The sequence below is a fragment of the Bubalus kerabau genome, chromosome 4 (genome assembly GCF_029407905.1).
Source record: "Bubalus kerabau isolate K-KA32 ecotype Philippines breed swamp buffalo chromosome 4, PCC_UOA_SB_1v2, whole genome shotgun sequence".
NCBI classification, from domain to species: domain Eukaryota; kingdom Metazoa; phylum Chordata; class Mammalia; order Artiodactyla; family Bovidae; genus Bubalus; species Bubalus kerabau.
The window spans coordinates 37,279,177-37,306,700 of record NC_073627.1 but is presented as its reverse complement, the minus strand read 5'-3'; the positions used below and the strand labels follow the sequence as shown (position 1 = coordinate 37,306,700).

Sequence of the window (27,524 nt, the reverse complement as noted above, 5' to 3'; positions counted from 1 at the left end):
CCAGTGGACTCAGGAGGAGGAAACCAAACAATGGAAACTGTAGCCAGCTGGGGATGGGGTGGGAGCCAACTTTCCCTGCCCTCACCACCCTCGGTCAATCGGAGTAGACAATAAAGAGAAGAGCAGGAGTCTAGGTGCTGTGAATTGGGGTCCCAGGCTGATCCTGAGCTGTCGTTGAGGAGAGCGGGGGCAGAGATGAAAATTCACATGCAGGAAACCACAGGCAGAGCAGAGCAAAAAGCTTGGCATAGCCAGGGGGACTGGGCTCAACAGGCACCCAGGAGCCCAGGAAGACCCACCTGCAGTGGGCTGACAATGACATGTGTGATTCAACCACACACTTACCAGTATCGTCTTTAAAAAACCACCCTGGAGGTAGGAGTTATCGTCCCCATCTTTCAGATGAGGAAACTGAGGAATCAGCTTGCCCAGGGTTAGGCAATCAGGATTTGAACCTGTATCTCTCAGGCCTCCACGACTCAACCACTGAAGGAGAACAAGCGGAGAGAGACCAGGGCCCTAGGAAGGTGACTGCAGATAGTCTCCGAGGGCGGGGCTGTGGCTTCTCTGATCTCAGGCCCTTCTCCACCCCCGGGCCCCGCCTCCACCCCTCCCAGCACTGCCTGAAAGTGAGGGGTGAGCGCTCCTCCTAGGACACCCCTTGCACTTAGGGAAAGAATCCTGTCCCCCACCCCCAGGCTCTACCCAGGGGAGGACTCTCCTTCCTCCCTCATCAGCACGTCCCCAGGCCAGGGGAGTGCCTGTACTTGCAGCTCCACCCTCCAGGCCCGAGGGCCCACTGGCCCCGGAGCGGTCTAGCTGAGATGACGGTCAAGCTGGATTTTGAGGAGTGTCTTAAGGACTCACCCCGCTTCCGGTAAGTGTATACACAGGTGTCCAGGGGCAGAGGTGGGGAGGTCCGATGCTCCGTAACATACACAACCTTCCCCATGTCGGACGGAGGATGTCTTTTCAGGGCGTAGGTCTCAGAGGGGCAAGATCCAGCTTAGAAATCAAAGCCGTACCTCTGGTATCAAATTCAGTGCTCTGATGCTTGCCACCCTCTGCCAGTGTGGAGGGGGTCCCTCCAGCCTCTCTCAACCCCAGAGCTGGCACTCTCTCCTCCCTCTCTTGGGGACCCCTCCCCTCCCCCAGCACCTGCTCTGGGCGGTTAGCAACTTCCTGCCCTCGCCACATCCACCCTCTTTCTACCTTCCTGCTCCGGCCTGGGCCTTAGTAGCTCCTACACTGCAGAGTGAGCGAGCCAGAGGGGGTGGGTGGGAAGTTCTTAACCCATCAGCTTTTTATGTCTGTACCCTCGGCCCCCAACCCCAGCCCCTGACCCTGCCGACTGGACAGATCAGATAGGCCCAAGCTCTGTTCCTGTGACACTGTCCCTCCTTTCCCAGAGCCTCTGTCGAGTTGGTGGAAGCCGAAGTGTCAGAATTGGAGACCCGGCTGGAAAAGGTGATCCGAATGTGGAGGGGTGACCTGGGGTGGGAGTGAGACGAGAGGGGTAGGGCCAGGGAGAAAAGTAGAGACCAAGTATAAATTCTGGAGATTACTGAATGTTAACCAGTTTGGGTAGATACTGGGGACTACAGAAAAACCAAAAGGTGGTTCTGTATCCTTAAGGAGCTCGGAATCTTGGAAAACAAGACTCATCTGTGAACTTTCTTCTGAAGACCTGCGTTATGCGGGACCCTGAGCCCCCAGAAGTTTCTGCCCTCAGGGAGCTCTCAGACTGTGGGCAACAAATCAGTAAAACACTGACACGATGCAGTCAGGCCTTCCTGGCTGCTCTTTACAAAAGCAGCAGGCTCCCATCCCCCTTATTTGGCTTTTTTTTTCCCCCTCTACAGCATTTATCTCAACTATGTTTTGCATTTACTTGCTGTATTAGTTTTCTATTGTATAACAAATGATTATGCATTCCGTGACTTCAAATAGTGCACAGGTATTAGCATAGTCGTGGGTCTGCACAGCTTAACTGTGCTCTGCTCTGCTCAAAGCAGAGTTCCAGTCCTTGCTGTTGTGGGATTGAGGCCCTCATCTCCCAGAGGCCACCCACAGTTCCCTGGCCCGGGGCCCTGTCCATAGGCAGTTTATTTCATAACAGCTTGCGTCTTCTTCAAGGCCAGTAGTAGGCTTTCCCAAGTGTGTGCTGACAAGATGCCATCAGTTTACATCAGAATGTGATCATGGGGCAAATCCGTCGCCTCTGTCATTTGGGGGCACCATCCTGTTGCTCTTGCCATGTGGTGAGAAGCATAATCCTCACTCACCCACACACAAGGAGTGAGGATTATGCAAAGGTGGGAGTCACAGGGCTTCCCTTAGCCTGTGTCTGTCCCACTTGCCAAGTTTGTTTCTTGTGTACTTTTCCCTACTGGACTGAAGTATCATGAGGGACTTTTACATTTCCCCCTCCCCCGCCCCCCCTCAATCCCCAGGGCCTTTGCCATGACCTTAAAGTTAGTAAGTAACCAACTAATAGATACATTTATTAATGAAATAGATACATTTAAGTTGGTGTATAAGCTGATTTACAATGTTGTGTTTCTGGTGTACAGGAAAGTGATTCAGTTGTACACATGAATATATACATATATTTTTAAGTTAAACTTTTTATTTTTAACTAATTGCAGATCACAGGAAGTTGCAAAAATAGCACAGAGAAGCACAGGTACCCATCTCCCAGCTTCCCCCAATGGTAGCATCTTCCATAACTGTAGTCACACCAGGAAATTGCTTCTGGCATGATACAGTAAGCTGTCTAAAGACTTCACTTGGATTTTACCTGCTTTGCATATACCCTTAAAAAAAAAAAAAATCATGTATTTACTTAGCTGTGCTGTGTCTTAGTTGCTGCACATGGAATCTTTAGTTGCGGCATGTGGGATCCAGTTTCTGACCAGGGATAGAACCTGGGCCCCCTAACACTGGGAGGACAGAGTGTTATCCACTGGACTTCCCCAGGGAAATCCCTGAATATACTCTCTTAAAAAAAAATCTTTGTGTATAATTCAGTGGCACTTTATCACATGTATAGATTCTTATAACCAGCATCACACTCAAGATACAAAACTCCTATCATCACAAAGAAACTCTTTTGAGCCGTTTTTTTGTAATGTTACCCTCCCTCCCCACCCCCTTCCTTATCCATGACAACCACTCATCTCTTTTCTATCTCTAGACTTTTCATTTCTAGGTTATCTAGGTGGAATCATACAGAATGTGACCTTTCAAGATTGGCCTTTTTTTTCCTCTCAAAATAATGTCTTTAGGTTTATTCAAGTTGTGGCTTATCAGTAGTTATCAGCAGTTCATTAATAGTTGATGAGGAGCTCATGCCTTTGGCATTGCTGAGCCCGTGGTATTGTATGGACATACCAGTTTGTCACTAGTTCAGTCTTCTGAAAGTTCCTTATTCAACTATTTGGGCAGGCAGGGTGAATAAGGGAAAAACTGGACACTCAGTCTCCCAGGGGAGTTGTGATCCTCTGGGTCCTTGTCCCTTATTATGGACACCCAAGGGTGACATCCGATAAAATTTGATCGTGGTCTGTTTCCTGACTGTTACTGACCCTGCCAGCCATCTTCAAGTCAAGCTATAGTTCCCTGAAGCCTTCACTAGCCTGAAAAAGTGTTTTTCAGTTCAACAAAAGTTCCGTGAGCAAACCTCTGTAGCCCATGTTTTCTGAGCCCCTGCTACCCAAGATTTCCTCATAGAACTGCCCTGGTGGTCTCTAGATCCCCAGGCTGAAATGACAGGCTCCATCAACTCTTGCCCCTTCCCAGATACAGTGACTCAGGGTGGAATCAATGGTGTCATCTCTAGGAGCCATGCAGTTTCTGCAGGTGAAAAGAACCAGGGGTCAGAAAACCTAGCTCTGGCTTCTGAGTCGGCCACCTCAAGGAGTGAGTTGGGAGGGAAACCAGTCTTCAGGCTATTCCTACTGCCACAGGGGCCTCCCAGAGACCCTCCTCAGGCCAATCACTCGTCCTTTGTTTATAAAGCCTCCTAGGCAGGTGGAATGAACTGGGAGATTGGGATTGACATATATATTTAAACTATTAACACTGTGTGTAAAATAGATAATTCATGAGAACCTACTGCATAGCTCAGAGAACTCTATTCTGTGCTCTTTGGTGCCCTAAATGGAAAGGAAATCTAAAAAAGAGGGGATTTATGTATATAAACAGCTGATTCACTTCGCTGTACAGCAGAAACTAACATTATAAAGCAACTATACTCCAATATATTTTTTTTTAAGCCTCCTTGTTTGTAATTTAGGGCCAGACAGAATGGGCCCTAAGAACACCGTCTCTGCTCTGACCCTATGGCCTGGCTGACTGATTGCTATTTATGAGGAAATGTTCACTAAGCACAGAATGGACACCTCCAGACAGTAAATATTGTATAGAATTTTTTTTTTTTTTTTTTTTGCAAGGCATGTGGGATCTTAATTCCCCAACCAGAGATCATACCTGGGCGCTTGGCAGTGAGAGCTCAGAGTCCTAACCACTGGACAGCCAGGGTATCCCCCATTTCTGTAGAATTTAATAATGAGCAGGTAAAGCTCAGGTTTCATCCTGAGAGCCAGACAGTGTTTGAGGATGGCGTTTCTGGGAACTATGGATCCAAGCAGATGTCGCAGGGCAGGAGAGATGTCCAAGAGGTGAAACCGACTGGCTCCGCTGTCAGACTGAGAGGAATTTTGATCCAGGCCCAGAGCAGTGGGAGGAAAGAAACCAAGATGAGAATGCAGCTGTGTGTATTAGAAAGCAGACTGGGCCGCAGAGAAGTGTAGGTGGGGGAGGGAGGGGCACAGCCCTGGGAAGGGGGAGACAAGTCAGACAGGAGAGGAGCAGCACCGGCACGACTCCCTGTTGCTCTGTTGTTTCCCAGCTCCTCAAACTGGGGAATGGCCTCCTGGAAAGTGGGCGGCACTACCTTGCCGCCAGCCGGGCCTTCATCGTGGGCATTTGTGATCTTGCCCACTTGGGACCACCAGAGCCCATGATGGCGGTATGTGGAGGGTCCAGACCAGGCTGTGGTGGGGTCTGGGATGTGGAAGAGACCCTGGGGAAGGTGAGGGGAGGGTCGGTCTGGGGTCTGCCAGCCCCAGGTCAGAGGTCTTGGGGTGGGAGGACCCGACTGCCCTTGTCTGGTACTCTCTTTCTGCATCTTCTTGCCTAGGAGTGTCTGGACAAATTCACTCAGAGCCTGAGCCACAAGCTGGACAGCCATGCTGTAAGTTGGGGGGTGGCCTGGTTGGGGGAGCAAGAAAGTCTGTGGTCCTGACCCCCACCTGCCAACTTCTGCTTCCCTCAGGAGCTTCTCGACGCCACCCAGCACACACTGCAGCGGCAAATTCAGACCTTGGTCAAGGAGTGAGTTGGGAAGGAAACCAGTCTTCTGGCCTCTCCCACTGCCATGGGGGCCTCCCTGAATAAAGGAGTTGTGAGATTGGAGGCTTCTGGTGGCCTGATCATTATCCCCTGTCTCAAGGATCCCCTCAAAGTCCTGAGTGTCCATAGCTACAAGGCTGTGAATGCACCTTAGGGATTTCTCTGCTGGGGTCGGTGGGTGTATGGGTAATTCTGTGTTATTCCTACACCTCCAGAGGTCTCCGGAGCTTCCGAGAGGCTGGCCGGGATTTCTGGCGGGGGGCCGAGAGCCTGGAGGCTGCTCTTACCCACAATGCAGAGGTTCCCAGGCGCCGGGCCCAGGAGGCAGAAGAGGCTGGAGCTGCTTTGAAGCTTGCTCGAGCTGGGTACCGGGGCCGGGCCCTGGACTATGCCCTGCAGGTGCCTGCCCCTACCTGTCCTCCTGGGGTACCAGGGCCTCAATCACCTTGAGTCTGGAGTCACTGGTGTGCAGTGGGAGGGGTTGGGTCTGTGTCTTCAAGACTGACCTGAGATCTTTTGGGCTCTCAGATCAATGTGATTGAGGACAAGAGGAAGTTTGACATCATGGAGTTTGTGAGTCGAGGTGGGGGTGGGGGTGGGGGTGGGGAGGAGCCTGCTGATAGCATGAGGGACCGGGGAAAGAGAAGGGTCTGCCCCCTGCCCACCTTGTCCCCAGGTGCTGCGTTTGGTGGAGGCCCAGGCTACCCATTTCCAGCAGGGCCATGAGGAGCTGAGCCAGCTGGCCCAGTATCGCAAGGAGCTGGGTGGCCAGGTAGAGCCCCAGGGAGCAGGAAGGTGGAAGAGGGAGGGAAGGGGCTTTGAGATGACTCTGGGTGAGGGTGGGGCCATCTGAGATACCCCTCCTGTGCTTAGTTACACCAGCTGGTCCTGAATTCAGCCCGCGAGAAGAGGGACATGGAGCAGAGACATGTGCTGCTAAAACAGAAGGTGAGGACTGGGGCTGCAGACAGGAGGCGGACAGCCCTGGGCCCTTGGTCTCTGCCCACTTCAGTTGCCCTTTGACACTTTTGTGCCCCCAGGAGCTGGGTGGGGAGGAGCCAGAGCCAAGCCTAAAGGAGGGGCCTGGTGGCTTGGTCATGGAAGGACATCTCTTCAAAAGGGCCAGCAATGCATTTAAGACCTGGAGCAGGTGAGGAATGAACATCCCAATCGGTTTTGGGGGTTTTTTTGAGTGGTTATAGTGTGTTAAATGGGGCTTCCCAGGTGGTTCACTGGGTAAAGAATCCTCCTGCAGTAGAGGAGACCTGGGTTCAATCCCTGGGTTGGGAAGATCTCCTTGAGGAGGGCATGACAATCCAGTCCAGTATTCTTGCCTGGAAAATCCCATCGAGAGAGGAGCCTGGTGGGCTATAGTCCATAGGGTCACAAAGAGTCGGACATGACTGAAGCAACTGAGCATGCACGCATGCACACACCATGTGTTAAATGCAGCCAGGAAAAACAGACAGACTGCCCCTACCCCCCACCCCACTGCTTCCTTCAGAGACTTTATATTCCATCAGCAAAGATACACAGTGATATGGTAATTAAGTGAATTACATGTTATCTTAGACGGTAAGAATACCATAGGCAAAAAACAACAAAGAAGCAATGTGGACACAGCCGGAAAGGAGCTGTGACTTTGAGTAGGGTGGTCAGTCTAGGCCTCCTGGAAAGGTGACTGCTGAGTGAGGACTGGAAGGATATCTAGGGGGAGAATGTTCTAGGCCTAAGGAGGAGCCCTTCCAAGGCCCTGAGGAACCTGGAGGGTTCCAGGAACAGAGGGGAGGCCCTGGGTGTGGACAGAGGGAGGGAGGAGGAAGTGGTAGAAGATGCAGGTGGAGCTAATGGGGTGTGAATCATGATGGCCTTGTTGGCTGTGCTCTGAGGGAAGTGGGGCGCCATGGGAGGGTGTGGAGCAGGGTTGTGACCTGCTCTGATGTGACCCCTTCCCCTTCCAGGGCCACCGCCAGCCCCTGAGGGATCTTTGTGCAAATTAAGAAACGGAGCCCCTTCTCCAAGATACTTATATTTGCCAAAACGTTGTAGTAATTATTTTATTAGACAAAGCATTTTTACTGCCATCTGCTGGAAACTTGTCTTTGTGAATCTATCACAACTGGGTGCTGAGATGTGATCAGCACCCCTTACAGGTCCCCGGCTGCCCCTCCTCTGCAGCATCTCCTGGGATGGGCAGCCCAGGGCTCTCTCTTCTCAGTGAGATTCTATGAAGCTGAGAGCACCATATTCCTCCTGTCCCTCTCCTGAGCCATACCCCCACATCACGAATGCTATTTCCACCTCTTCCAGACGCTGGTTCACTATTCAGAGCAACCAACTGGTCTATCAGAAGAGGTACAAGGTGAGTAGGCTGGGTCCTGGCTACTGGGCCCCAGGAGGACTCAGCCCTGCTGTGGCTGCCTGGACATCTGCCCTCCCCCCGCCAGGACCCTGTGACCGTGGTGGTGGATGACCTTCGCCTCTGCACAGTGAAGCTCTGTCCTGACTCAGAAAGACGGTTCTGCTTTGAGGTCGTGTCCCCCAGCAAGTGAGTACAGTGCCCAGGGCTGATGGCCTGTGTGTCTCAATCTTACCGGCTGGCAAGGGTCTTGGAGGCCCCTCATGCTGCCCCAGATGTTAACCCTGGAGAGTATAGGGCAAAGGGGCATATCTAGAAGGGTATTACCAATTGGTGCAGAGGTATTTCCATATGACTGGCACCAGCCGCACACTTGCTGAATGTCAGCTTGCCCATCCTGCCACTTGACTCCCTAAGCCTCAGTCCCCTCCCTGCTCTCCATTCCCCTCTGGTCCAGGTCCTGCCTCCTGCAGGCTGACTCAGAGCGCCTCATGCAGCTGTGGGTCAGCGCCGTGCAGAGCAGCATCGCCACAGCCTTCAGCCAGGCTCGCCTTGATGACAGCCCCCGGGGTCTAGGCCAGGTACCTTAACTGGCGGTGCAGGGCTGGGCTGCCCAGTGAGCTAGGACATCCCTTCCCTCGGAGTCACTCTTTCTTCCCCTGTCCCCCCAGAGCTCAGGACACCGGGCCATAAGCTCCGCTGCCACCCTGGGCCCTGGTGGGTTGACCAGGGGAAGAGAGCCTGGTGGAGTGGGGCACGTGGCAGCCCAGGTGCAGAGCGTGGACGGCAATGCCCAGTGCTGTGACTGCCGGGAGCCCGCCCCTGAGTGGGCCAGCATCAACCTCGGCGTCACCCTCTGCATTCAGTGCTCTGGCATTCACAGGTCTCTCCCCCCAGGGTCCCAAGCGTGGGCCCCTGCTCCTCCTGGGTTGGGGGCGGGAGACTTGCCTGGGTTTCCTCTCGCACTCTGCCTGTTACCTGGGCCGAGCCTGTGGGGCCCAAGGTGGACCCAGGTGGGCCCAGCCCCTCCGTATCCTGGTCTGGCCAGGGCAGGAGGACACCCAGGGGAGTTGATTGACTTGTCTGGAGGAGGGGTGGGGTCAGGACTGCTGAGGGTTGGGGAGCTGATGAAAAGCAGAGAGAGATGATGTTATGAGGCCTTAGCAGGTCTATACAGCCCTCAGGGGGGAGGGGGGAGGGGAGTGGCATGGCAAGAGTTGTCCAGGCCAAAATACCTGGAGAGAGGGGAGGTGGCTGGAGAGGATGAGGAGAAGGGAGGAGAGGGAATGGTGAACAGGCGAATCTTGCTCGATCCAGGTCAAGACCACGTGGCCCTGGCTGCCCTCTGCCTCCTGGCCCAGCGCCTCTGCCTAGGCCCCCACACGCAGGACCTTGCCCCTAAGTCTTTTCAGGAGTAGCAGCTGCCCCCACAGAGGGCCTAACATATCTCCCCTTGCTCTCCAGGAGCCTTGGAGTTCATTTCTCCAAAGTCCGGTCTCTGACCCTTGACTCATGGGAGCCGGAACTCGTGAAGGTGACTTGGGATGCTGTTGAGTGTGTGGGGGTGGGGTAAGGGCAGGGCTGCAGAGTCCTGAGGGCTCAGACACTCACCCACACCCTACCTGTCTGTCTCTGCCTCTACCTGGGCCGTCTGCAGCTCATGTGTGAGCTGGGAAATGTCGTCATAAACCAGATCTATGAAGCCCGAGTGGAGGCCATGGCTGTGAAGAAGCCAGGACCCAGCTGCTCCCGGTGAGGCTGGGGCCACCCTCCATGTGGGGAGGGAGGGAGGAGGGCCCAGGACGAGAGGAGGGAAGACTGTCTCCTTCCCCTGCAACGCTCCCCCGCCAGGCAAGAGAAGGAGGCCTGGATTCATGCTAAATACGTGGAGAAGAAGTTCCTGACTAAGCTTCCCGAGATTCGAGGGCGAAGAGGTGGCCGGGGGCCCCCCAGGGGACATCCTCCTGTGCCCCCAAAGCCAGGGCTTATCAGGCCCAAGCCGGGGAGCTTCAGATCCAAGCCAGGTATACGGTTGGTTGGTTGGGCATCTGTGAGCGCCTGCTGGGCACTCAGCACAGTGCCAAGCCCAGTGGGGAGGCACAGAGTCCTGGGTCCAGGTCTTCCCCTTGAGAATGTTCGGGGGGCCAGACCGTACCAGCTCTGGTTTTATAAGGCAAGAGTTTCAGGGATTAAAGTGAAAGATGGGAAGGACCATGGGGCTGGGAGGAAGCAGGAAGGGCTGTGTGAGGGTGCCAACAGCCTAAGATGAGTCAGGAGAATGAGTGAAGGTCTCCAGAGGCCTGTGGATGAGGGTGAGAGCTTGGCTGGAAGAGAGGGAATCAAGAGAGCTGAGGTTGACTATCAGCTCACCCTCAACATCCCCGCCAGTTGAGGTGGTCAGACAGGAAGAAGTGAAAGATGTGTCTATTCTATATGCCTAGGGACCTGGCCATATCCTCTCACACCCTCCATCACCCCCCACCACAATTCCTGGTCTTGGAGTCCTCCCCACAATTGAGAAGTGACCTATCCCGTCACAATATCAGGGGTCTGTGCTGAGGGTTTTCTTCCCAGGTTCATAGCTGGTTCCCTTTCACAGAGCCCCCCTCTGAGGACCTGCAGAGCCTGCACCCTGGGGCCCTGCTCTTTCGAGCTGCTGGGCACCCTCCATCCCTTCCCACCATGGCTGATGCCCTTGCCCATGGAGCCGATGTCAACTGGGTCAACGGGGGTCAGGAGAATGCCACACCGCTGATCCAGGCCACAGCTGCTGTGAGAGTCTTGGTGACCTCCCTACACCACCTTTGGTCTCCTCCTCTCTTCCCTCTCCTGACCTTGGTCCCAGCTCTTAACCCTCTCCCCAGCCCCTAGGGAGTGATAACCAGTAGAGCCTGATTGCTAAGAGGGTGAGATTTGGAGGCTGAGAAACCTGGTTTGGATCCAGACCCTCACCACTTACAGCTGTGAACCTCCTTGTGCCTGTTTCCTCATCTGTAAAATAGGGATAACATGCCTTATTAGGTTGTACTATGGATGTAATACATGTAAAGAGCCAGAGCAGAGGGACTTCCCTGGTGGTGGTCCAGTGGTTAAGATTCTGTGCTTCCAAGGCAGGGGCTGCGGGTTCAATCCCTTATTGGAGAACAGATCCCATGTGTCCCGTGGTGTGGCCAATAAATAAAGCTTAAAAAAAAAAAAAAAAGCAGAGCCTGCCATCCCATACCACTGAACTGACCCAACTCCAAAATATCTTTTAATTTGTCTCTAATTTGCCACGTCTCTCCCCCTTCTCTATTTCTCCATGCAGAATTCTCTTCTGGCCTGTGAGTTTCTCCTCCAGAACGGGGCAAACGTGAACCAGGTGGACAACCAAGGCCGGGGCCCGCTCCACCACGCGACAATTCTTGGCCACACGGGGTAGGGACAACAGGGATGATGGCCTCGGGAGGAAGGCTCCAGACGGGGTGAGGGGCCGGCTGAACTTGGCTATCTTGTACAGGCTGGCCTGCCTGTTTCTGAAACGGGGAGCCGATCTGGGAGTTCGAGACTCTGAAGGCAGAGACCCCCTGACCATCGCCGTGGAAACAGCCAACGCTGACATCGTCACTCTGTGAGGGTGCCTGGGGAGGCGGGGCTCGCGCTTACACTATCCACTTGGGCGGGGCTTACGCCAGACCCCAGCTTGCCAGGCGGGGAGGGGCGGGGCCAGCTCCTGGACCAGACTGAGAAAGGCTCCTCCAGGTGTTGACTGAGGCTTGGAGTAGGAAGAATAAACTCACCTTCCTTGGTGATTTATTCTGAGAGAGGCATTATTCATTAACGTTGTCGGGCATCTTTAAAGTACTAGACCCTGAGGAAACAGGTGAATGAAACAACCCAGCTCAAAGGATGGGAAGGCGAGGGTGGGGGTGGGGTGAGAATGTCATTCATTCCTTAATTCTCTCCCCCTTCAGGCTACGATTGGCAAAAATGCGGGAGGCCGACGCAGCCCAGGGCCAGGCTGGTAAAGTACACCTCCCCTCCGCCCTGCACAACATTGTAACTGTGGGCTTCTGGCCCCTGGTGACCTGTCCCCAACTCCTTGTCCTCAGCTTCATTGATCAATTACATTATTTATTCAACAAATACGTATTGGGCGCATCCTACGCTCCAGGTCCTTGAAACAAAGCAAAGAATAGGCGAGGGCGCTGCCCTGACAGTACAGACATCTCCTCCACCCACGTTGGAAGCGCGTGCTTTTACCAGGCCGGGCTGTCCCTATTGTGCTATTTGTGCTAGGACCCAGCCTCTCAGCCCTTTCTCCCTCCCCTCAGGAGACGAGACATATCTTGACATCTTCCGTGATTTCTCCCTCATGGCATCTGACGACCCGGAGAAGCTGAGCCGGCGTAGTCATGACCTCCACACGCTTTGATCCCAGGCCTTCAAGGGCTCGGACCCCCATCCCTTCCCTCCCTACCGCCCGCCCTTTCCATTAAAGCCTTTGTGCTTTGCTCTTCAAAGTTCATTTATTGGCCACCCCCTTCCGGCTGGTGAGATATAGGGCACTGCGACTCTTGGGGTGCAGGAGCGATTGGGAGTTTTTGAACTGGAGTCACTGGAGGGGCAACTCTTGGGAGTGAAGTGGGAGCTTCGGCCTCTAGGGCGGGGGCTCGCGGGCTCAGGCGACGTGGCCCGACCCGTCCGGCTAAGCAGAGGCGGCTTGCGTGGCGTGGGTTGGGTCTAGCCTTGGGAAGAGGGGGGCGGCTGGCATCCGGGCTCAGGCCACCCTGGCCCGGAGGCATCCCTGGAATGTGGATGCTCAGCACCCGCCCCCTCGGGAATTCCCCCGGGGAGTGACTGAAAAGGAACGGGTCCTCAACCCCTGCCGTCCGGCCCTCAGTTTCTTGAGCGGCGGGATAGGAGATGCCGGCGTCCACTGAATTGCAGACGTGAGGTCGGGCACACCTGGGGGCCCGTGGGGCCGTCGCGGGTACATCCGGAACGACGTGACTGAGTCACCCTCAGGAACCCACCCCCGCTAGCGTGCGCTGGTCCAGCCTGTCGGCCCCGTCTCTCTGGTTCGCCATTCGGCTTCCACCGCCGGCGGGGCGGGGGCGAGGGGCGGGGCGCCCAGGGGGCGGGGCTGCCTCTTAAAGGGCCCCCGGCCGCTGCCCTTAGGCCACTTCCTGGGGGCGGAGAGGACTTAAGCGGTTGCAGCCAAACCAGAGGAAGGCGTTGGCGCCCGGGTCCCGAGACTCCCGGCTGCTTCCATCGGAGGCCTCAGACACTCCCAGCTTGTACTGAACGTGCATCTGCGGTCCCCAGCCGATACAGAGGCACCCCCGCCATCGGCTCCGATCAGCCTCGCCTCCATCTCCTGGGACCCGCGCCAGAGTCAGGCAAGGAAAGGCCTCAAACTGGCCCCCGGAGCCCTGCGTGGACTTGCCCACAGTGACAGCGATCTGCCCGAGAAGCTGGACCCTTCAGAGTCGGCCTTGTGCTCGCCACCGTCACCTGCTGGTTGGATTCTGGAAAGCCACTGTCTGAAGACCACAGAAAGGAATCGCTGACCACCCAGAACCGGATCTATATCTCCCGTACCTGACTTCCCTCAGCTCTTTTCATCTGTTCTCTCGACCTTTCCGGCGTCTCTGTGCCCAGAAACCATCCCCCACCACCAAGGCAGCTAGGGTGAGCCCCAAATCTTGCTGCCTTGTACTCCAACTTGTGCCTCCCACTCAGAGACAGTCTGAACCTTACCACCCACTTCTGCACACACCCAGGAAGTTCTACCTTTTCTTCTCTTTCGGTGTCTTCTATACTCCTCAAAATTTCTCCTCCTCCTGTGCCCTCTTCGCCCCCCTCCTTCGGGGGCCCCGTGACCCTGAATGTCGGGGGAACGCTATATTCCACCACGTTGGAGACCTTGACTCGATTCCCAGACTCCATGCTGGGGGCCATGTTTAGGGCTGGTACCCCCATGACTCCCAACCTCAATCCCGAGGGAGGTGGCCACTACTTCATCGATCGAGATGGCAAGGCCTTCCGGCACATCCTCAATTTCCTCCGGCTGGGCCGCCTAGACCTGCCCCTTGGATATGGGGAGACAGCGCTTCTCAGGGCAGAGGCGGACTTTTACCAGATCCGACCCCTCCTGGATGCCCTGCGGGAACTGGAGGCCTCTCGGGGGACCCCAGCTCCCACAGCCGCCCTGCTCCATGCAGATGTAGATAGCAGCCCCCGCCTGGTGCACTTCTCTGCTCGTCGAGGCCCACACCACTATGAGCTGAGTTCTGTCCAGGTGGACACCTTCCGGGCCAATCTCTTCTGCACCGATCCTGAGTGTCTGGGTGCCCTGCGGGCCCGATTTGGTGTGACCAATGAGGACAGGGCAGAGGGAGGCCCACACTTCCGTCTGGAATGGGCTCCCCGCCCTGCGGAACTCCCCGAAGTGGAGTACCGCAGACTAGGGCTGCAGCCACTGTGGACCGGGGCACCAGGAGAGCCACGGGAGGTGGTGGGCACACCCAGCTTCCTGGAGGAGGTGCTGCGGGTGGCTCTGGAGCATGGCTTCCGTCTCGACTCTGTCTTCCCTGATCCTGAAGACCTGCTCAACTCCCGATCTCTACGCTTTGTTCGGCACTAGGAACTGAGACCTGGGAATGCTGCCCTCAGTTTGACTTCATGGAGGGGCAAGGGAGGGGGTAGAAAGAACGGGTCATTAAAGGGGTTGAAGATTCTCCTGAGGCCTTTTCCTAGCTCTGCTCCGGGAGCTGTGAGAGTCAGAGGCCCCACTGCACCTGACTGGAGAGCCCAAGTATGGACAGGAATCCCCACACTGGAGGGAGCCCACCAAGAGCCCACAAGATCAGTGGGTCTGGACTGGAGCAGATCCTAGGAGGGCTGGGGAGGCTTCCCTGGCTGGTCCTGCCTGAGTCTGGGGACCTTCGGTGTTTCCTTGCTTGGAGCTCAGTATTCAGAGTCAGGAAAAGCAGGTATGCTTCTCTGCCTAGGCTCAACTTAGCAGGACTGTGGAAGGATGATGAGGTCTGAGGAAAAGAGGAACTTTGGATTGCTCTAATGTGGTCTCCTGGACTGTGACTTCTGGAGATGGCCTCGCCTGGCCTGACAAATGAGAGGTCAGAACACTGTGAAATATGGGAAGGGAGGTTCTTTGCTGTGTCCTAAGCCACCACTGAGGGAGACAGGGAGGGCTACGCCCCACCTTAGGTTGGCTTAAGGGAGCTAGGAGAATCCCCATTAACTGTGGGGCTGGAGCGTCCCTCTGGAGATCCAGGTGTTTTAAAGAATCCCATGTTGAAGGTGGGGCTGGCTACAGGGAGGAGTGGGGCATCGTCTTGGGTCCTGGCCTTCCTTCCTTCATGTGTACGTGCCTGTCAGCCAGTGGCTCTGACTGATGCGTGGATCCCTGCATCCTGGCTCTCAGCCATGTTGCTGGAGGTGGTGTCTGTGTGCTGGTCTTTCTGTGGCCTCTGCATGTCCAGGCCCGTTTGGGGTTGCCCAGCAACTGTTTTGGTACCAGGTGTGTCTGTGGTATGGGTATGAGTAGACTGACAATTAGTTTAATCACAAGGGGTGTGTGTGCACATGTGCTTCACACATCCACGTAGGCAGGAGGGGCCTGCTGAGCTTGAGTCACTAGGATCTTCTAATGAGAGGTAAGAGAAGTCAACTGGGCTTAGCTGGGCCTTGGAGGCCTGTATAGAACTCTCTGTTGCTAAGGCAACCATGAGCCTGTTGCTAGGAGATAGCTGGGAAAGGCCCAAGGCTGCTCAGGGCGAAGAAGAGATGAACAGAAGAGTTTGAAAGAGTGGGGGAGGATGTGGACAGGCATGGGTTTCTGAGTCCCTGGGGGTACGGAATACTCACAAACAGCTTCTTCACTGGGGAGTCACTTACTGTTTATCACTGGTCATGATTTACAGGAAGAAAAATAAAATTGCTTTCGGAATCACCAACTCATGAAAGCCGCTGAGGGCTAGGTTGGGGGTATAGCAGAAGCCCTGCTTTCTCTATCCATCTCCCACTAGAAGAATCTTCTTCCAGTCCTCAATTCACTGGGCCCCAAGTTTACCCCAGCCAGAGATGGGGCAGTGTCACTGTGCTAGAATGCTCTAGAACCTCCAGACAAAAGGCTGGAACCAGGATCACAGAGCATTCCAATGCCTTCCCAGCCTAGGTGGGGCCAGCCCTCCCTCCAGCAGCCCCCAGCAGGCCTCATGTGGACACTGGCACTAGGTGGGATCTTCCTGGCAGCCGTTGAGGCCTGTGTCTTCTGCCGCTTCCCAGACCGTGAGTTGTCGGGCCGCCTGGCTCAGCTTTGCAGCCAGATGGAGGTCCAGTGGAAGGACTGTGAGGTCTCCTGGACATTCTCGGCCTTTGCCTTAGGTAAAATCAGACATCCAGGGATGGGCCTAGCAACAATCACCCCTGTGCCCCAAGGGGCCTGCAAGTGGCCTCACAGCTCTGCCTCTCAGCCATCTCCTCAGTCCACAGCCCTCTCTGTGGAGCCCTCTCTCCCTCTGGGAGAGCTTCTTTGGACCCCGGGAAAGGGCCCAGAACCTTTTTCCAGGTCAGTGAGGGAATCACCCGGTCCTTACCCATCTTCACAGATGATGCATCCTTGAACAAAATCACAGAGAAGACTCACAGAGTCCTGAGAGTCATGGGTGAAGTCAAGGGGGAAGGCACAACCTAGGGGCTTGGAAGGCACAACCAAGGAGGGGGCTGGGGAGGTGGAGTAGGGACGGGTGGGGGGCAGATGGAGACAGGAGAGTGTGATGGGGTGGTGCTGGGCGAAGGGGTGGAGGCCCTGGGCACTCTAGCTGCTTTCTGCCTCCCCAGAGATCAAAGGGTCTCTCTACTCACTCCCTTCATATTGGCAATGGCTTCGAAAGACCAAGCTCCGGGAGTACAACAGAGAAGGTACGGATGAGGGGAAGGACCAAGGGGTGCCTAGGTCGTTGGGCAAAGGGGTGTATGGCTGAGCTCATCCGCCCCCCACCCTGCCTTGTCTCTCATTTCAGCTCTCTGCCCTCCCGCCTGCCGTGAGTAAGAAAGGGAAGGGGTAGCGAGAGCCGGGGGCTTGGGGCACTTGAGGAGAGCAGCCACGGAGGGCGGTGGGAGCAGAGAGGAACGGAGGCTTCCCGCCGCACTGCCGGCCCTACTGTATCCTGCAGGGGGCAGCACCATCCTGTACAACTGTTCCACCTGCCAGGGCTTCGAGGTGTACTGTTGGCCCCGAAAGCGCTGCTTCCCAGGTCCTTACTCCCCACCTCTGCCTCACCCCCACCCAGATCTCTGAGCTCTGAGGCTTCCCCAGCATCGATGGGTATGGTCCCCGGGATCACTCACTGCCTCCTGGGTCCCTTATAGGAAGTCACGATCTTTGGGAAGCTCGGATCCTGCTCCTCTTTGTGTGCGGAACTGCCCTGCTCCTGGGTGTTCCGAGCCTCGCGGTGGAGTGAGTTGGGGGATCAGGGCGGGAGACAGCCTCATCACTTCCCACCAGTACCCCCTCATCCTTCCTCCTGCCCTCGCGGCCCTTTCCTCCTCCCTTCCCAGGCCTCCCACCCTCTGTTTTCCCTCAGGTACAACTACTTCCAAGCAAAAAGTTGACTTGTGAAAACGAGAACAGAGCCTAGCCTCCAGTTCTAAGGAGCTCGTGTGCTCACAACATCCACTTCTCTCTTGGGGTTGGGGGTGGGGTGGGGAGGGCGGGGGACAGCCCAACCCTTAGTTCCAGCCCCAAGTGGTTCAATCTTCCAGACCCTGATACTCAGACATACCCCATAGTCCCAGTGTCAGATGGTCCAGGGACCCAGGCACCCACAGCTGGAAAGATCCTCCCCTTCATCCCTCAACCAATCAGACGGGGGCAGTCCCCGTGCCAGGAAAATATCTACAGAAGGAAAGAATCCCCTCTGCTCATCACCACTCCCACATCTCCTTCTGCCTGTTCCCGGAACGTGGGGGCTGCCAGGCCCCAGAAACTCCTCTTGGCCCTCCTGTGACTGATTGGGAATCCGGGAATGAGTGTTCTGGAAAAGTCCCTCCCCCTAGAATGAGACCACAGCAGTCAGCCTGCTGGCATGCTCCCCTTCCATTTAACATTGTGAAGCCTCCCACAGAGAGAGGCCTCCCTCCTGCCAGGCCCAACTAAACGTGCTGTCAAATGGCCTCCGCCTCTGCCTGGCCTCTGTCTGCAACTGGGGAGGGCAGGGGGAGAGGGAGGCTCGTGTAGCACAGTGGTTCTCAACTTGGGGAGGTGGGGATTTTGCACCAGAGGAGATGTTTTTGATTGTTTTGATGGGGGTCGGGGGGGAATGTAGTACTGGCATCTAATTGTTAGAGACCAGAGAGCTGGTAAACATCTGAAAATGCATGGGAATGTCCTCCAGGACAAAGAATGATCCGGTCTGAACAGTCAGCAGTGTGTGGTTGAGAAACCCTGGTGTCTGGTCCCTTGGTTATCAGGAGTTTGGATTTGGGGGATGGGAGATGGGACATATAAAGAGAGGCCTATCTCCAACTATAAGTCACAGTCCAAGGGCCTAGGCCTGGGAGGGATCCTTGCCTTCACACAGCCCCATGGTTTTCAAACTGGATACTGAAGTTCAAACTGGATACAGAAATTCAAACTGGAACCGAAGCTCCCAGTTCTCAACCAGCTGCGTGTGTGCGTGCTAAGTCACTTCAGTCGTGTCCGACTCCACGACCCTATGGACTGTAGCCCACCAGGCTCTTCTGTCCATGGGATTCTCCAGGCAAGAATACTGGAGTGGGTTACCATGCCCTCTTCCAGGGGATCTTCCCTGCCCAGGGATGGAACCTGCGTCTCTTATGCCTCCTGCATTGGCAGGTGGGTTCTTTACCACTAGTGCCACGTGGGAGACCGCATGTAGAGTCATCTGGTCATCTTAAAAAAACTACCTGTTGCTGGGTCTTGTCTCCAGAGATTCGGAGTTTAGTGGTCTTATATGGGGCCTCAGTTAATCTAATTTACAGCCAGCCAGGGTTAGAACCACTGTTTGGGGGAATCTGTAAAGGTACTGGGGATAGAGAGAAAGGAGTAATTTATCCCTTCTGGAGAAACATATTCCATTTTATTTTACACATTCTAGTCCAATGCTTTCATTTTATACCGAAAAATGGAACCCAGAGATCATATGGCATGCCCAAGCTCATACAACAATTGAAACATTCACTCATTTGATAAATACTAAGTGATTGCCAGCCAGGCACCGGACAACGCTGCCGCCCACACTGGGGTGAGAAGCACCCTGCTCACGCCCCAGCCACAGCAGCTCTCCTTTGTCTCTGGGAGCTGTCTCAAGCCCCCAAGAATGTGCCCTCTTTCCAGGCTCAGCATTTTAGCTGTCCTCCTTCTCACACCCAACATGCAGTGGGTCAACAGCTCTGCCCATCTCTGAAGGACCTTGCTCCTCTCTGCCCCTCCTCCTGCTCTATGGGTCCCAGCCCTCTCTGGAACCCTCTTTCTCCCTGTGGAGCCCAGTCTCCCAAATGTGCATCTGACTCTGCTAACTCCCCTAAAGCCCACTCTGCACCCTTAGCAGCCACACTGTTTTGTTTTTTTTTTAATATTTACTTTATTTTCCTGGCTGTGTTGGATCTTAATTGTGGGGTGGGGACTCTCTAGTTATCATGCATGGGCTTAGTTTGCCTGCTGCTTGTGGGATCTTAGTCCCCCGACCAGGGCTCGAACCTGTGCCCTCTGCATTGGAAGGCAGATTCTTAACCACTGGCCCACCAGCGAAGTCCCCACACTGGTCTTCTTAAAACTCCACATCACTCGACCCTCCTGGCCAGCATCAAATGATGCTTGAAAACTTAGGCTCTGGAGTTGGGCTGCCCGATTTCAAATCCTGGCTCTGGCACTTACCAAACCTTGGGAAAGTTATTTTTCTGTTCCTGTTTCCTCATGTTTTAAATGCAGATCATGCATTTCTTTGATTCCTTGGCCTTTTTTCCTTAGATCTACATTTTAACATCTCTGAAGAACCCATTTTAAATTGAAGACATGTCATAGCATAATGGTATATATTACAATTGAAAATATCTTAAATTCAATGCAGTGGCACTTTCCTTACAGAATGACTGTGAGGTCCAAATCAGTTCATATAACATGCTTGGGACTTTGCCCAACATGTAATGGGCCCTCATTAAGTATTAGCCATTATAATCTCTTACTTAAAATCTTCCCTAGCTTGTCTTTGCCTATAGAATATAGAGTTGGCCCTTGATCCTGACATTCAAGACTCTCTACCCGCAGCTCCCCTCATCTTCTTTAGTCCTCAGACCAGAACTGTCCGGACACAGAGCTGGAATCCTGCTTGAATGCCCCACAGGCATCTCAGACTCCACATATCCACCTTTCTAGACCTATCTTCCTCCCACTCCCGGGATTTCTCAGGTTTAATGGCATGGCTGACAGGGTCACAGTCATCCTCCTCCCCTCATGCCATACGCCCACTTCTTACCAGTAAGTGGTCTAGCTCGGTAGGTAATGCTTCTTGGAATCTGACCCCCTGGTGTCCCCTGGGGCTTCACCTCAGCTCTGCCCACCCCACAGCCACCCTGAGTCACTTCAAGTTGCCCAAATACTGTTACCTCATATCTCCTTCCTTTGCCCAGGCTTGTTCCTCTACCTGGAAAGACTTTCTCCTTTGGCTCAGATATCCCCTCTTCTGAGAAAACTTCTCTGAGCCCCCAAGGCTAAGTGGAGTGAGTCTGCTCCAGGCTTCTCTTGTGTGGCACCTGTTTACCTCGGGTGGTGGTGTTTCTTTACACATCTTCCTGCTGTACCACACACTACTCTCTAAAGCCACTGCTTAAGGTTCTGGGTCTGTTTCCTCAGAGCCTGGCACATGGTAGATGCCAGGAAGTGTCACTGACGACTGCAGCACCTTCTCTGAACCCTTGTGATATGTCTTCCCTGGGTAAGCCCTTCATGAACACTTCGCACAGGAGGCTGGCAGAGTTAGTGTTTGTTTTGTGCACATGAGGCCAACCTACCAGAATGTGGCCTGTCAGGGCAGGGACGGTTTTTCAGAGCCCCTCACCAATCAGGAGGCTTCTGTGGGTGTGGCAGTTTTAAACAATGGCCCGTACCCTCTGACATGCTGCCTACCTAGAGGTAGGTGCTATGTATCCTTCCCTTGAACCTGGGTTCCATGGCTAGCTGGCTCACTGAATGTGGCAGAAGCGACACTGAGCCACTTTCTGAGCCCAGGCCTTAAGAATCTGTCACCTTCTGCCTTTTGGGTCATTCACTCTGGAACTCAGTCGTCATGCTATGAGGATGCCCGGCCTATTTTAAGGGTTCCCATGGAGGGGTTTGGCCAAAAGCCAGTATCTGCTGCCAGATGTGTAAGTAACGCAGCCCTCTGCTCTCAGATCATCATCCCCAAACTGTCAGGTTTTCCACCCAAGGCCGCAGACATAGTAGAGCAGAGATAAACCATTCCCACAGTGTCCTGTTGGAGTTCCAGACACAAAGTCCAGAGCATAATAAAATAGTTATTTAATACCACTAGGTATTGTTACTCAACAATGGATAACTGGATGGTGGGGCAGAAAGAAGAGCCTAGAACCTGGCACTAAAAGCCCTGGGTTGGGACTTTCCTTGGGGCCCAGTGGTTAAGACTTGGTGCTTCTACTGCAGGGACCTTGGGTTCGATGATCCCTGGTCAGGGAACTAAGATACTGCATGCCATGGTGATGTGGCCAAAAGTAATAACAACAACAACAAAAAAAGGCCCTGGCTTGAGGATATGGCTGGCACTGCCACTTCCTATTAATAGCTGTATATGTACATGAAAAACATCAGTTCACCAGCCTGAGCTTCAGTCTTCCTACCTGTAAGATGGAGTTAATGATGGTTAACAGGTATGGAGACTATGTGTCAGACTATGTGTTATTTACGTATAGCTGTGTAACAAATTATTCTAAAACTCAATTGTCTGAAACAGTAAACCCTTATTATCTCATGGTTTCTGTGAATCAGAAATTCAGAAGCAGCTAAAATGGATGTTTCTGGCTCAGAGTTTCTGGTAAGGATGTCCAGATGTAGGTCAGGGTTGCAGACATCTAAGGGCTAGTGGATCAGCCTTCAAGATTCCAAGATGGCTCACTCGAATGTCTGTCTGGCTGGTTGGTGTCAGCCGATGGTAGGAGCCCTCAACTTCTCGACAAGTGGAGCTTCTCCATTGGGCTACTTGACTGTCAGGACATGGTGGCTGGCCTCCTCCAGAGTGAGTGATCCAAGAGAGGGAGGTGGAAGCCACACTGCCTTTCACTACCTAGATCTGAGGTCACACACCATCCTCACAATATCCCATTGATTACACTTTTTGTGACCCCATGGACTATAGCATGCCAGGCTCCGTGTCCATGGGATTCTCCAGGCAATAATACTGGAGTGGGTTGCCATTCCCTTCTCCAGGGATCTTCCTGACCCATGGATCGAACTTGTGTCTCTTGCATCTCCTGCATTGGCAGGCAGGTTCTTTACTACTGCGACACCTGGGAGCCCCATTGATTGCACAGATCATTGTGGAAAGGCATGACACTGTGAAACCAGCTGGGGAGGTTCACTGGGAGCTGATTTGGAGACCGGCTACCACACACATGGGCACAGTTAATTCTTCAATAACCCCGCAAGGTAGATACTCCTAATAATCTCATCTTGAAGATGAGGAAACAGAGGTGTACAAACATGAAGTAACTTGCCCAGATTTATAGGATGTTAAGTGATCAAGCTGGGATCCAAACTCAGGTAGTCAGACTCCGAAAGTGAGCTCTCAGCTACTGGTTTCAAAAATAATAATAATTAATTAGGCTGCAATAGATCTTAGTTGCAGGACATGGAATCTTTAGTTGCAGCATGCAAACTCTTAGTTTCGATATGTGGGATTTAGTTCCCGGACCAGGGATGGAACCCGAGCCCCCTGCATTGGGAGCTTAGAGTCTTAGCCAGTGGACCACCTGGGATGTCCCAGAGCTACTGTTCTATAAAGGCCCTCAGCTCCATTATGAGCCTGTCGGAATATGGAAGATTTAAGACTGCTTCCACTTTGGAAAGAAAACCGTCAGACAGATACAAGGTGGTGGGCTGGTGACTCTATTAACTAGTGAGCAAATGTAAACTGGAAAAGAATGGGACCTCAGGGTCCTGGGAGATGGAGATGGGGTGATGGAACAAGAGGATGTTACTCAAGGGTCTGGGGAGAGCTAACTATGTGGGGCCAGGGAGTGTCACGGGGGGAGGGGGCAGGGTTGGGTTCACCAGGAGAACACTTATGGATTAAGTTTAGAAACTCCCATCCCCATTACTCTCACCAAAGGAGCTCCTGATGTCAAAAATCTCCTTTGCTTTACTCTACCCAGATGACTCTGTCTCGTCCATTTGTTCAACAAAGGTTATTGAGCACTTATCATATGAGTGAGACACCATACTGGGCATGGGGGACATAGCAATGCCCAGAAAGATGAAGTCATTTTCTACCTGGAGCTTGGAATCTAACAGGAGAGATAGACAAGTTACTGGCAAATTCTATCAGAGCAATGAGTACAATGAGAAGAAAGCACAAGGATCTTAGGGTGTAGGGGAAGAGTCCAGACCAGATTAGGGGTAGGCTGCCTGCACTTAGCAAGGCCAGATTTGGAGAAGGGTATGAAGACTTTCAAGAAGAGGGAATAGTCATGCAAAGGCTCAGAGGAGAGAGAGAACCAGAATGTTGGGGGGCTTTCCTCTGCTGAGAGGTTGATGTGGTCAGGGAGAAGGGGAAAAGCTCAGTGATCTCAGGGATCAGGGCAGGAAGGGAGAAGGCAGAGGCACCAGGATGGTTCCTGCAGAAGGATGGGTCCTACCTGTCTGCCAAACCCAAGGTGGGGGAGGGGAGGTTGGCCACCGGCCGCCCTCTCTGCTTGTCCTCCTGGTTCTCTGCCCTGTGGGGAAAAACATGGCTCTGGTGGTGTGAATGTGTTCATCTTTCTCGGATGCAGAGCCTGCAGGGCCAGGCAGAAGTTGGGGAAAGACAGATGGAGAGGGTGGAGGGGGTGGTGCTCTGGGCCTCCAAGTTTAAGTGTTAGCTGGATGCCCCATCTCAGCCTGGAGGTAGGCCTCCAGAGGCAGGGTGAGAATCATCAGGCTCTGCTCCTCCATACCCCATCATCTTTATTGGCAAAGGTGGGGGAGGAGAGACGTTTAACTCCAAAAATAAGAAACAAAGGGGGTTAAAGAGGCCTCTGATTTCCTGGGGTTTTTCCAAGTCAAAGACAAAGGTGGGTGGAGCCTCTGCCTCTGGTTTCCTGCTGGAGCACAGGCCAAGAGTTCAGTCAGGAGCGCCCCCTCCTCAGTCTCCTCTCCATCCCACGCCAAGGATGGCAGGGCAGCCTCTCTCCCCTGAGCCAATGGTCAGTGTCTCTTCCTTGAGTTCCCTCCTTTTTCTCTCTCACCTTTTCCCAGCCTCTTTACACCTAAGGTTGGTTCTGTCACTCCCCTGTTAAAACTTTTCAGGGGGTACCAAAGCCCTAAGGAAAGGCCTGAGCTGACCACATTCTGCAAGGCCCTGCAGACTGAACCCAACCAGGTCAGGGATCATGCCAGCTTGTTCACTTGGCTCCCCAGAACCTGGCACAGTGAAAGCCTGCTGGAAGGATGATCTGACACCTAGTTTGGCTTCTGCCAGCCTCTCCGGCTGCATCGGCCTTCATATCCCATCATGTGCTCCACATGCATGTATTAATTCATTCAATACCCAGAGGACTTCCAGTGCACCCAGATCTGTGAGGACACTGGACATCCAGAGGAAAATCAGGTTTCACCTGCTCTTTCCTGAAGATGCTCATGGAACTGCTGTTTCTCCCATCAAAAAATTGGAAAAGGGACTTCCCTGGTGGTCCAGTGGTTACGAATCTGCTTGCCGATGGAGGGGACACAGGTTCGATCTCTGTGCCAGGAAGATCCCACATGCCACAGGGTAACTAAGCCCACTGGCCACAACTACTGAGCCTGTGCTCTATAATTTGTGAAACTTAGAGCCCATGCTCTGCAATGAGAAGTCACTGCTATGAGAAGCCCAACCACCACAACTAGAGAATAGCCCCCTCTCTCAGCAACTAGAGAAAGCCCTCCCGCAGCAACAAAGACCCAGTACAGCTAAAAAGAAATGAAAATTTGGGAAAAAAGAAAAACCCCAACCAAACAAAAAAATGTTGAGTGAAAGAAGCCAAATGCAAACAGTAAAGTGTGTGATTCTGTTGACCGAAAGGTCAAGAGCAGACAGAAACCATCTCTGGGTTTTAGAAATGGGAATAGTAATAGCTGGGGAATTCCCTGGAGATCTAGCAGTCAGGACTCCACACTTTTCACCGCCCAGGGCTCGGCAGTTAGACTGAGCAGACTTCTTCATAGACAATATGCACTGTACCTATTATAGGCCTACATTGTCCCAGGTACCTTAGGACACCTGACAGATCCAGCCCCTCCCGTGTGGAGCCAGTCCATAGTAAATAAAAGATGAGACATGTGCAGGGAACAATCACATCTGTTATCTGCCCTGGTGGGAGGGCAAGAGAGCTGGCAAGAAAACCACAGAACTGTGAACTACGATTTTCCCATCAATGCTGGAATTTTCCATGTTTACCAAGGTGAGGGGGCTTTGCCCCTCACAGAACTCTGCAGACTACATCTGCTATGCTCACACATCTATCCCTGGGACAGAAGGACATAGGCCAGATGGCCTAAGACTGGTCCTGAGACCCGTGAGGGAAAGGGAGAGGGCATACTCCTTCTCAGAGCCTTCTTGGAGCCAGACTGTGTCCCCGCCCCACAGGGCAAGCAGAAGTGTACAGAACCCTGGTGTCAGCAGAGGTAACAGGTGGGAGGGGCCAGAAGGAGGCCAGGAAGTGCCAGAGATGGGAAGTTGTGCCCTGAGGTATGGAGCGCTGCCCTGGATCACCAAGACCAGGTACCAAGCTGGAATCGGGCTGAGGAGCCACTCAGAAGCTGTCTCCACCCCACTTGCTCCAGAGCCCCCCCCCCCCCCATGTTCCACCCTGGGGAGCTTCCCAAAAGGTCCATTTCGGGGGCAGCACATAAGACTGGGAAAGGACATTCAGAGCAGGGGGAAAGGCCAAGGGCTTTAATCTTAGACACTCCGTGCGGTCTGGAGCTGACTACCTGCGCCACCATCAACACCTCGGTCGTGGCGCCATTTCACAGCCCAGAAAGCTGCTCCAGGCCGGCTTTCTGCATCAGAGTGCCATGAAGCCCTCTCAGGGACTCTGTCCTGTTTAGCTTTATCCCCGGGCCCTGGGTGGCTATCTCTACCAGGGGTTATTCATTTCGTGGGTGGGGCGCTGGTTGAGGGAGGTGGAGGATTCGGTTGAAGTGGGCACGGGGCAGGGGTGAAGGGGGAACGAGACACCGATGAGGAAGTCTGGGAAGGGGTGAGAAGTTCTTTGGAGAAGTCTGGAAAGAGGGCGGGAAGGTGGAGAGAGGGTGGGAAGGGGGCGTGCAAAGGACCGGCGAAGGGAGACCCCCCAGGGTCTGGCCTGGCTGGCCGGCCACCAGCACCAACCCCCACCTCATCCACCCTCTCACCCGCCCCCCGCCAACCACCTCATCCCTAGGGGAACCCGGGCCAAGCCGCCAGGCCCCGCCCCGCGGCTTCGGTCCTGCCCTCCCCGGGATTTAGTCCCGGCAGCCTGGGCGGCTCCCAGCCGCTGCTTCCGCTTTCGCCAGGTGAGGGTCCGGAGAGGCAGGGGCTCTGGGGGCCGGGCTGGCGGGGCGGCCTTCGTTTGGGGGCGCGTCCGGGGGTGCGAGCCTCCCCTCCCCGGTCCTTCTCTTCCGCGGCCACGTCTCCTCCTGTCCCCCATCTCGTGCTGTCCGTCCCCTTCTCACCTGGCCACTGGTCCGGATGTGCTTAGCACCCTGAACTTTCTCCTCCCCCCGCCCCTGCTGTGGCCCGCGGTTCCTCGCCACCTCCGAGCGTCCCTCGGGACCCAGCCTGGGGCCCTTCGCTTCCTCCGGGCTTAACTAAGTAGGGGTGGGAGGGGGGCAGGTGTGTGTGAGGGAGAGTGTGTGCGCAGACAGCCGGCACCGAGAGCCTTATTGAATAAAGACTGGTGGAGTTGCCTGGGACTCACGTGTGCCAGCCGGGCTCTGTCTCGGGATCTGAGCTCAGGTGGGTGGGGAAGGGACTGTGTACCTGGCAGCCTGGGTGTCTCTGAGCAGTACCTGAGGTTTACCGCCCGTCACAAATGCCCGATTTGATTTCACATGTTGCTGCCTAGGGTGTGGAAGAGGCAATGACTCTGGGCATCTCTGGGCAGAGGGGGCAGCCTACCGGCATATCTCAGGTACATGTGGACACCAAAGCTTGATGTTTTGTGTGTCATGTGGACCTAGGTGTCTCACACGTGAGGGCCGGTGAATCTTGAAGGCAGTAAACTCAACATGTCTCAAGGGGGTGTGTGAAGGGTACGTGGCAGGAAGCCTGGTGTCTTGCGGCAGCTAGTATATGCCTCAGCTGGGAGTGGACATGTATCATGTGTCTCTGGTGTCTTTTGCATCATATCTCTAGGGGATCTATAGGTGTGATGTGTGTGTGTGTTGTACCTCTGTGTCTGAAGTGTGGTTAGCGTATCTGGGCATCTCTGGAGTGTATGTGGTGGATCAGAATGTCTCCGGTGTACCTGAGTGGGTGTGTACAAGGGTGCA

General features: G+C 54.1%; 3 protein-coding genes across 7 annotated transcripts; all 3 read left to right on the top strand.

Moving 5' to 3' along the window:
• Nucleotides 1-67: 67 nt before the first annotated feature.
• ACAP1 (ArfGAP with coiled-coil, ankyrin repeat and PH domains 1) lies at nucleotides 68-12,276 on the top strand. 5 transcript variants are annotated; one of them, XM_055576679.1, is made up of 22 exons: nucleotides 68-877; nucleotides 1,410-1,467; nucleotides 4,913-5,032; nucleotides 5,204-5,257; nucleotides 5,339-5,397; nucleotides 5,631-5,814; nucleotides 5,944-5,988; nucleotides 6,092-6,187; nucleotides 6,289-6,363; nucleotides 6,456-6,565; nucleotides 7,726-7,777; nucleotides 7,863-7,963; nucleotides 8,232-8,355; nucleotides 8,446-8,657; nucleotides 9,239-9,308; nucleotides 9,432-9,526; nucleotides 9,626-9,798; nucleotides 10,374-10,546; nucleotides 11,082-11,191; nucleotides 11,274-11,384; nucleotides 11,728-11,777; nucleotides 12,088-12,276. In XM_055576679.1, the coding sequence occupies exons 1-22, from the start codon at nucleotides 825-827 to the stop codon at nucleotides 12,186-12,188; spliced, it is 2,226 nt and encodes a 741-aa protein (XP_055432654.1). In that variant the 5' UTR covers nucleotides 68-824; the 3' UTR covers nucleotides 12,189-12,276. The 5 variants fall into 5 exon arrangements, with proteins under 5 accessions (XP_055432654.1, XP_055432656.1, XP_055432655.1 ...); XM_055576682.1 differs by lacking the exon at nucleotides 68-877 and adding an exon at nucleotides 2,649-2,686 and having other exon boundaries at nucleotides 1,411-1,467; XM_055576681.1 differs by lacking the exon at nucleotides 4,913-5,032.
• Nucleotides 12,277-12,953: 677 nt separating this feature from the next.
• On the top strand, nucleotides 12,954-15,747 carry KCTD11 (potassium channel tetramerization domain containing 11). The gene has a single exon (XM_055576685.1). It carries the CDS (start codon nucleotides 13,704-13,706, stop codon nucleotides 14,400-14,402), a length of 699 nt encoding a protein of 232 aa, XP_055432660.1. The 5' UTR covers nucleotides 12,954-13,703; the 3' UTR covers nucleotides 14,403-15,747.
• A 168-nt stretch (nucleotides 15,748-15,915) lies between these two features.
• On the top strand, nucleotides 15,916-17,391 carry TMEM95 (transmembrane protein 95). Its single transcript, XM_055576686.1, has 6 exons — nucleotides 15,916-16,165; nucleotides 16,390-16,446; nucleotides 16,622-16,702; nucleotides 16,804-16,824; nucleotides 16,930-17,037; nucleotides 17,153-17,391. The coding sequence occupies exons 1-6, from the start codon at nucleotides 15,940-15,942 to the stop codon at nucleotides 17,242-17,244; spliced, it is 585 nt and encodes a 194-aa protein (XP_055432661.1). The 5' UTR covers nucleotides 15,916-15,939; the 3' UTR covers nucleotides 17,245-17,391.
• The last annotated feature ends 10,133 nt before the right edge of the window (nucleotides 17,392-27,524 follow it).

What these genes read in the sequence shown, in the direction of transcription:
- ACAP1 (XM_055576679.1), top strand. Translation starts at nt 825, where the DNA reads ATGACGGTCAAGCTGGATTTTGAGGAGTGTCTTAAGGACTCACCCCGC. An exon ending in CCCTGGACTATGCCCTGCAG is followed by an intron (nt 5,815 to 5,943) that starts GTGCCTGCCCCT and finishes TTGGGCTCTCAG; the next exon opens with ATCAATGTGATTGAGGACAA. An exon ending in CAGTGCTCTGGCATTCACAG is followed by an intron (nt 8,658 to 9,238) that starts GTCTCTCCCCCC and finishes CTTGCTCTCCAG; the next exon opens with GAGCCTTGGAGTTCATTTCT.
- KCTD11 (XM_055576685.1), top strand. Translation starts at nt 13,704, where the DNA reads ATGCTGGGGGCCATGTTTAGGGCTGGTACCCCCATGACTCCCAACCTC.
- TMEM95 (XM_055576686.1), top strand. Translation starts at nt 15,940, where the DNA reads ATGCCTTCCCAGCCTAGGTGGGGCCAGCCCTCCCTCCAGCAGCCCCCA. An exon ending in TCTCTGCCCTCCCGCCTGCC is followed by an intron (nt 16,825 to 16,929) that starts GTGAGTAAGAAA and finishes GGCTTCCCGCCG; the next exon opens with CACTGCCGGCCCTACTGTAT. An exon ending in CCGAAAGCGCTGCTTCCCAG is followed by an intron (nt 17,038 to 17,152) that starts GTCCTTACTCCC and finishes GGTCCCTTATAG; the next exon opens with GAAGTCACGATCTTTGGGAA.